The sequence below is a fragment of the Panicum hallii genome, chromosome 6, assembly GCF_002211085.1.
Source record: "Panicum hallii strain FIL2 chromosome 6, PHallii_v3.1, whole genome shotgun sequence".
NCBI classification, from domain to species: domain Eukaryota; kingdom Viridiplantae; phylum Streptophyta; class Magnoliopsida; order Poales; family Poaceae; genus Panicum; species Panicum hallii.
This window is the reverse complement of record NC_038047.1, coordinates 40,528,582-40,537,107: the sequence shown is the minus strand read 5'-3', so window position 1 is coordinate 40,537,107 and position 8,526 is coordinate 40,528,582. Positions and strand designations below refer to the sequence as shown.

The window sequence follows — 8,526 nt, the reverse complement described above, 5'->3', positions numbered from 1 at the left end:
TGTTCTCACCGAGACACATCAATGAGTCTAAGACCAATTATCTTTTTTTCTAATTGCTAATCAAAGTTAACAAAATGGGCAACCACATTAAGGTAGTCCTTCTTAGCATTTCCAGATCATAGATCAGATGTAAGAGCAACAGAAGAAACCCCATCACCCAAGGTCGTAATAAGCTTAGCACGATAATCAGCATAATACTTCACAATATCTCTAGTCGTGGTCTGCATAGACACAGAAGCAAACCTAGGGTTGTGGGCAATTTTAATGTACTCCTCAAAAGCATCAGTCTCATCCAAACAGATAGAAAGATCAAATCTAGCAATCAAACGATAGAGCTGGGTACGAGCAACCTCGGCATTATACTCCCAATGACGTACGCTATCATCAGGGTTAAACTGGATCATGGTTTGAGACATACGACTCACGAGACTTAGCATTTCTAACTTCACATCTCTCTCTATGATATTGCAGATGACCAGTACCATTGGAAGACAGACCAGAGTAGACAGTTTTGCAATGCTTGCACACAGCTTGGAAGCGAATGTTCTTACCGTCCACAATTTTGTAGACCTTGTCGAAATCATTCCAGACATTAGAGGTGTACTGGCGCCTCCTCTTGGCGCTGGTGGTCACGGTGTCAGGCTCGGCACCAGCACCAACCGCATCACCCGCGCCATCGCCATCACCATCGTCAGCAGCAAGATTGATTGGTGAGGCGGCGCTACGGCCGAACAGAGCTTCCTAGTCTGCCACAAGGTCCTCTTCGGCCCCATCATACAAAGATCATCATTGATGGTGTGCCCTTCGTCGTCATCGTCCATTGCGGCTGCTCTGGTCCCTCAACGGCCTGCAAAAGAACAAGAACATAAGAACAGGAATAGAGGTACAAGAATAGAAGAACAAGATCAAGAAAATGGGATTTACCTGCTGCGAGACCGGAGCACCAGAGCAGTCAACAAGGTCAACGACTAAATGGCCCACTGGTTCCTCACGACTTCACAGATCTGCAACCGATCTGCGAAGCCAGAGCACCATAGCGGCCGCTAGATGGAGCACTAGGACCAGGGCACCAGAATCTACGAGACTACGAGAAGGAGTGCCACAGCAAAAACATAAGAACAAGACCAAGGATCTGCGAGATCGGAGCACCATGGTTCAACATGGCTTCACATATCAGCAACAGATCTGCGAGACCAGATACCGGAGCACCATAGCGGCCGCCGAGTCGATGAGAGGATGAGAGCTCCAGATCTAGAACACGAGCGCGCTCAAGATCCAGTGGCAAGAGCGGAACGGAGAGAGCAAGGTGAGAGCTGGAGGCGAGGAGTTGGTCAGGGTGCGGAGGAGAGGCTCGCGGTGGCCTCTGCCGGCCGCCGGAGAGCTAGGGTTTTGGGAGGGGAGCAGAGAGCGGAGGGAGAGAGACTAGAAGGCGAGGCGTCGAGGAGGGGTGGAGGCGAGTGGAGGGAGGCGGAGGCTAGGGTTTCAGACGCTGAGGGAGGGCGAGCCGGCGGGGGCAAATATGCCCCCCTCCCAACGGTAAGTGGGCTAGGCCAACGGCTCGCAGGCCGGAAAACTGGGCTACCATCGGGCCTGTCTATTAGTCAGGCCGTGCCTGGGACGGTACTATGGGCCGGGTTGGTGGCCTAGGCACGGCTTGCTCCATCATGTCGGGCCGGCCCGAGCATGATTGCCATCATGCCGTGCCGGGCTCATGCCGAGCCTTTTTGGGCCGGGTTTCGTGCCGCCCGTTTGGCCCAGCCCACATAGCCAACAACTATAGCCTGCACCTTTTTCCAGCGGGACATGACGTTTTGCCCTTGCTGGCTGGCTGAGCCCTGCTCCTCCTGTCCCACACTTTGTGTCGTCGTGCATCTCGGTCTGCCGGTCTGGTGCTAAGGGTGTGCGTGTGCCCGATCATGCTCGGCCTGAACCCTACGCCACGCGGGCCGTCTGGCTCATCGAACGAGCCAAGCATCCGATGCGCACGGGCACGGTGACCTGACAAAGCGCCATGTCCCTCCGCACGAGCTAGCGTGCTCGAATCTTTTTGGCGCTAGCTCCACGGCCGCGCCCTCTCTCCGGCTGGCTCTCCAGCCCGGTCCAGCCCACTGGCGCATGCGCGGCACATCGATCTCCGCAATGATCCCCCGCCATGGGCGGCGATCGGAGGCGATCATTGCACGGCACTCTACGGCCGGGTGGTGGTCTGACGCCGCGAGCGCGCGGGCGCGCTCATCGATCGGCTCGCACGGACACAGACCGATCGCGCGCGCGCGTTGATCAAAGCCCTTCGGCTTCCGAGGCGCTGCGTGCAGAGCCAGCCGGCCGGTCCTCGTGCCCCGAGCCAAATTAAAATTGCAGTTTTTTTAGCCGCCTTTTGGCGGCCGGGTGCGATGATGATGGCCCGGACAACTCTGGTGATTGGCCGGACGGACAGCGGCAGCAGATTACCGGCGCGGAACACTCGATGAGCCGCTGTGCAGCTTTGGGCTCTGCCCCAGCCGCTGCCGCTCGTACAGTTGTCGACGCGGCCTAGTGGGGGATGCAAGATCCCCGTATGTTTTTTTTGAAAGAAATGATCCCCGTATGTGATCCGGCACGGCGGTACTGATCCTGTATGCGACTCAATTGCCAGAGCATCCATCCACCATCCTACAAGTACCAGTATCTTTTAGACCCGTTCAAATATCTGCAGAATTTCTTGCGACGAAACTCTGGTAGGAATTCTCGTGCCAATCCCAGCGTTTTCTTCACATGTCTCTTGACTCTCGGCATCAGCACGCTTGCTCGCCGAAGATGTGTCCCCACGGCAACCAATTTGACCAGAGCGCATCGGCACCACTGCGCTCCGGCCGGGCGGTCAGCACCGTGACTGGGACGCACGGTTCCACCCCCGGTTCGCCGGTGAACTACCAGGAATCCGGGCCTGCCGGATACGGTAATAAATTAGCTAGGGTGGAACGGCCGGATTGGTTACGGTTGGAGGCAAGCGGCGGCCTGCAGCCAGCCAGCCCTGCGCGCTGCGACGCGGCAGGGTGGCGGGCACGCGCTGCAGGGTTCCTCCCTGGCCGCCGGCCGCCGCGCTGGGGAAAGGTGGCCGGCAGTTGGGCCTTTGCACGCCCGCCCTTGTACGCACTCGCCTTGTAGAGTTGCAGGGTTGCTGGGCGAGTGCACCGTGTTCGTGTCTGCGAGGAGCTGGGGAAGGCGTACGTGTCGCGATCAAGATCGATCTCGAAGACGGCTAAAACCCTGTGGTCCAAAGCCAAGTTTCGTGCTGCAGATACCATTCATCTATTTCCCTGCTGAGCGTAGATCTCTACACGCCAAGCTGTCTGTATGTGAAGGATCAACACGAATTTCAGATATGAATTTGTCCTACAGATGAATGAGAACAGCATTCACCATAAGCAGATATAGCATCGCACAACATTGGGCGCCTCATTTAAGTCCGGATTGTAAAAAAAAGGTGGATTTTGGTGACAGTATAAGAGTTGCATTATCTTCTTTCCCTGCAAAACCTCCCACTCCCTGGGAACCATGGAAACTGCTTGGATGGTAAGTGGAGGTGTTTTTAGCTTCTACCCCTATGTTCAATGTAGCATCACGAGTCTCTTGATGTGGCTATTTATTCAGTGGTAGCCTACATATGCCCTTTCCAGCGGGATCTCTACCGTTCATCGGTATCAAGATATATGTGCAAACTGAGCGTGAGCGTTTGTGGCCATACTATATTTATCAAGAAAAATTACGACGCATCAAGTATTCATGTATTGAAAACACATGATTGAATAGAAGGTGCCATCCCATTACTACATTTTCCTATTCTTGTGATCCAAAAAGGCACTTCAAATGTATTTTTTGCAATAAAATATAAAAAAACACTAATAACTAGTGGTGAAGTATTCTTATCTCACCCGTTTCCTAAAAAAAAGCACGACCCCTTTTCTTTCCTTTTCATTCTAGCATATAAAGCATGTTCTTTAAGTTCAATCTTTTTAATTTACTCTGATGTTCTTATACCGCCAAAATGCATATATTTGACAATATATGGTATGCGAAACAGGATTCGTCATAGAAAATACATTCATGATTTATAGCTATTTTATTTGAAATAATATATGATGATAGATATTATTAGTCAAATTACTATATTGAAGACCAAAGTCATTATCCTAGTGGATTTTTATTTAGGAATAGAGGAAGCAAGATCTCTTAAATTTATTATCCTTCATACATTCATGTTGCTTTTATAATTTCTAAAACCGAAACCGAGCGGCAGTGAACCATACTATATCTCCTGAGCAGGATCCAATCAGTATGGGAATTCAGATTCGTGATACCCCTGATGCATGCAACTGTTCTCTAGGCGGTGGAGTTTAACAATAGCTCCTACTAATTCGAACAAGGAGACAGATGCTCAGCACTGATCGGGATGGTATTATAAGTTTGTGTTCCCAATGCTCCTTCTGACAAGGTCCCCCTTCTTTTAATTCCTAGAGAAAGCAATGCCCATGGTCTTAAAGCAGACAAGCAGTCAAACAATATAGGCAGGCAAGACAGGATTAAATAAAATTTAAAATAAATGATGAAGAATAATGCTGATTAGTGGTATTAGTTAGTATTACTAGACTCAACCCACTTCCCCTTTTCATGGGTTTTTTTTCCGAACAAATTGCAGGAGCACTACACTTTTCATGGGTTCTGTTCTCTTCATTTTCTTATGCTATCCTGATAATTTATTAACCTGGATGAACATTTTTTTTCTCATAAAATACATTTTTCATTCTCACCTACATTTTTTTTGCCAAACCTACATTTTCTCTTCACAATGAAATGGGAAAAAAAGAATACTAGAAATTACTGCAAACAACTTATCAGACACTCCAACACAGACAGGTCAGTGCCTAGTTCTTGTACATCTTGTCTACGGCCTGGTCCCTTCACCACCCTTTATTCTGATCATCATCTCATCGATCTCCTCCAGCTTTGTGCTCCTGTAAAGCCGTGGTTCGCCCCCTTTGTGGCACACCAAGGTTGTGCCGGCTGTCTACCCCTCCACAGTCACAAAAAGCTCAGCAATTTAGGTGTTGTCCACCTCACATCTTTATTCATCAACTTCTTGCCCTCTCGTCATGTCAAAACGCCCTCCTTTCCGCCTCCCCATTCTCAACGCACCTCCATCTCACACAGCAGCATTTGACCTTTTCTTCATCAAGATGATTGGCGCGGTAAAAAAAAACAAAAACAAAAGCAGACTAGTCAATTCGCTCTGATCATTGGGCACGCACTTTGACCGGTCAGGGCGAGCCATCATCTGGTGGTGATTTTTCTCCTTTTGCTGGTCACCGGGGAGGAGGCCGCGAAACCATAGGCCGAGGCCCCATGTGAGGCAACAGTCGCCGCTGCCGTGGCATCGTCGTCGCTCTTGTAGCTCAGGCAGCCAGCGTCCAGCACCCCCACAGGGCTCTGCGGCGCGGGGGAGGCCCTGCCGCTTGCAGATTTCGGTGGCACAGTGTTAATGGCCGGGGTCGCCATGGACTGGATCGCGCCCTGGCACTGCAACACCCGCTCCTGCAGACACAGCAGCCGGAGGCAACAGCTCATTAAATAACTCGCCGGCCGGCCGAGCTCACACACAGACAGGCACACGGGGTGTAAATGCGTTTCACGCATCTGTACCCGGAGCCAGCGTTTACGCAAGTACGGCTGCGAGATTTGAGCTATGAATGTGTGGGATCTCGAACTGTGCCGTTGCATTTTCTCTGGCTAGAGCAAACTAGGGAATGAAATGAGTTCTCATGAGGGCGTGCTTCAATGTACCTTGTCGACATGGGCGCAGGCGGCTTCAATGCCTGAGACGGCCGCTTCTCCGACCACGGTGGCTGCCACGGCGGCGGCGATCTCAGAAGGCCTGAAGCCGATGCAGCCGGTTCCTGCTGCGCAGGTGTGCAACAACACGTATCAATCACATTAGTACGAGATGGTGTGATCCACGCTGAGTTCACGGGTAATGTCATGCTTTGCATACCTCTGGCTACACACAAGATAAGCTCTGCCGACTGAAAGAACCAGCTTCTTGGAGCCCGGATGCCGCCGTTGAGCTTGTTTAGGAAGTAGTCCAGGTAGGAGAAAGGGGTTACGGCCTGCATCCTCCAATTGAGGGTGCTTAGAACAAGGAGCTCCATTCTCTGGATCGTCTTCGCCTCAAACACATACCGGGCATCTCCGACCTGATTTGCACAATTCAATCACGCTTGGAACAAGAATATGATCACATGAACAAGAACAGTGTGCATCGGCATTGCAATGCCTATAGGCAGTTTGCCCACCTGAAGGTCCAAGGATTGTGGGACAAAGGTTTCCTCCATCTTGGCGGCCAGAGAAAGACACGCCACGGAGAGCAGTTGCGTCATCCAGTCCTTGCCATCCTGAAAATAACATCGGCAACAAAGGTTAGCGAATCAAACACTTACTGATATTGATAGCATTACCAATTCGTTAAGTAACTAAAAGAATGCTAGTGTGGTTCTTACCGGCAGCTCGTACCGTGAGAGGAAACGATCAAGGTAGTTCACAGCCAAGTAGGCAGTAACAGGACCAAAGTTGTAGTATGTGTAGACCTGCAGAGAGATCGCAGGTAACAAGTTAGTAACCACACGGAAAATCAGCATAGCTCTAGAAACTTCACGTGAATTATATTCAGAACTTTTGCCAATAAAGGGTTTTTCTTGGTTATAGAAATAGTACATTTTTCTCTCGAAAATATAAAAAGTACGATGTTGAATCAGACAGTGCATCCCAGTATCTCGTGATTCAGGAAGCGGACGAAAGGCCAGCTTTGGCCGAGATGGTCCCAAGTTTCACCCGGGAAAAATGGTCACGGCATATCTACAAGGCACGTTACAACAGTGTTTTGATGTAATCACGCACAGTAGTGAAATCATTGGCATAAGTTAATTGGATACAAGCTAAACGCCAACACTATACGGCCATGAAAGATCGATGCAAATAATTAAAGCAATCAGCATTGCAGAGATTGGCGAAGAAACGATCTATGCTCCGTGGAAAGATGAACAAGTATTGCAGAAGTGTTTGGGTGCAGAAACAAAGAACAGATGCATCTTTCTATTCCAGATGAACAGAACTAGTAGTAATCAATCATGGAAACGGAATGCGTTGTAGAACCTCCAAAGCAATGAGCAAAAATGTTTCCTTTTTTCCCTCCCCCCTGTCCAACCACGCAAGACACTCAGATCAATCAAGAACCCACCTTCCAAATCCAATCGACGCCCTCCCGGCGGACGCAGAGATCGACGCCGTCGCCGCCGCGCAGCCGCTCGCCGTAGTCCGACCTGGGCATGTGCTCCGGCTCCCGCTCCACCAGCCCGGCCACACATTCCTCCGACTGCGGCGGGAACAAATCCGCGCCGAAACCGTCCGCGCAGCCCGGCGACCGGGCCCTCTTCCTCCCCGCCGCCGCCACATCGTCCTCCTCGTCCAGGCACAGGATGCTGCTGTGCTCCTCGGCGCACAGGAGCATGGACGCGGCCGCGTCGTAGCAGCTCGGAGCCATGGCTTCCTCTGTCACCGGCCACCGGCAAGCCAAAGACTGCGCCTTTCCCCTCTCCCTCTCCGCCGTAATCTCCGCTCCGGCTGGGCGGCGGTGGCTGGTGCGCGTGCTTGGGTAGCGAGCGAGGAGTAGTACGCTAGTGCCGAGCGGTCAAGGACAAGGCCAAGGGAGGGGGAAGACCGGAGGAGGCTGGGTGCGCCGCAGTTGTGCCGTGCGGCTGCCTGGCTGCGCCCGCCCTCGCGCTTTGTATCGGCGGGGGGGAGTATTTCGGGAAAGCGCACGCGGTGGTACGCCGAAATTGGGACAGCCGGAGCGGGAATGGAGGAGCCGGACGGCAGGAAAAGGCGAGCGTTTGCCGAGAGCGCGGCGGGATCCGGCGGCGGGAGACCCCGGCCGTCCGATCCGGGGATCGGCGGGTGCGATTGGACGCGGCGGTTGACGCGGCCAGAGGAGCGCCAGCCCTCGGGACCCCTTCGATCGCGAGGGTTTGCCTAAATTGAATCAGAGTGTGAACTGCGAGTTCGAATTGATTTTGAGTGGAAGCAGATTTCAAACGGTCAACTGCGCTCGCTGCCCCTTGTGAACACGCTTGCAAACATATTCGGCAGGTATTCGAACGCATCGCGTCCAATAGCAAATGCTGAAGTTGAACATCATGCCAGGTAAGATGGAACCTAATTTACAAAGCAGGCTACTAACTCTCCCTCTCTTTTTCGCAAAAAAGGAAGTCTTTCTCTCCTTAATTCTTCAAACATACATTCTTATAGTTCCATTTGTCACTCCTATTTTTCACCATCATGTGACCTAAAGATACAATATGATCAAAAGCAGGTGATTTTTTTTAAAAAAAATGTTAAGTTAGTCTCCCATCAAAAATTCTTGTAGGGCTAGTCTCACATCAAAACTTTGATGACGATAAAGCAAGTGGTCTTCACTTATTAGGTACTTATGTGTCT

The 8,526-nt window shown here is 51.3% G+C and overlaps 1 protein-coding gene across 2 annotated transcripts; it reads right to left on the bottom strand.

Annotated features, from left to right (window-relative positions):
• Positions 1–4,712: 4,712 nt before the first annotated feature.
• On the bottom strand, positions 4,713–7,775 carry LOC112897472 (cyclin-D4-2-like). 2 transcript variants are annotated; one of them, XM_025965772.1, is made up of 6 exons: positions 7,271–7,775; positions 6,534–6,620; positions 6,330–6,428; positions 6,029–6,230; positions 5,821–5,936; positions 4,713–5,571 (listed from the first exon to the last, which is right to left on the bottom strand). In XM_025965772.1, exons 1-6 carry the CDS (start codon positions 7,571–7,573, stop codon positions 5,311–5,313), a joined length of 1,068 nt encoding a protein of 355 aa, XP_025821557.1. In that variant the 5' UTR covers positions 7,574–7,775; the 3' UTR covers positions 4,713–5,310. The 2 variants fall into 2 exon arrangements, with proteins under 2 accessions (XP_025821557.1, XP_025821558.1); XM_025965773.1 differs by having other exon boundaries at positions 5,821–5,933.
• Between the last annotated feature and the right edge of the window lie 751 nt (positions 7,776–8,526).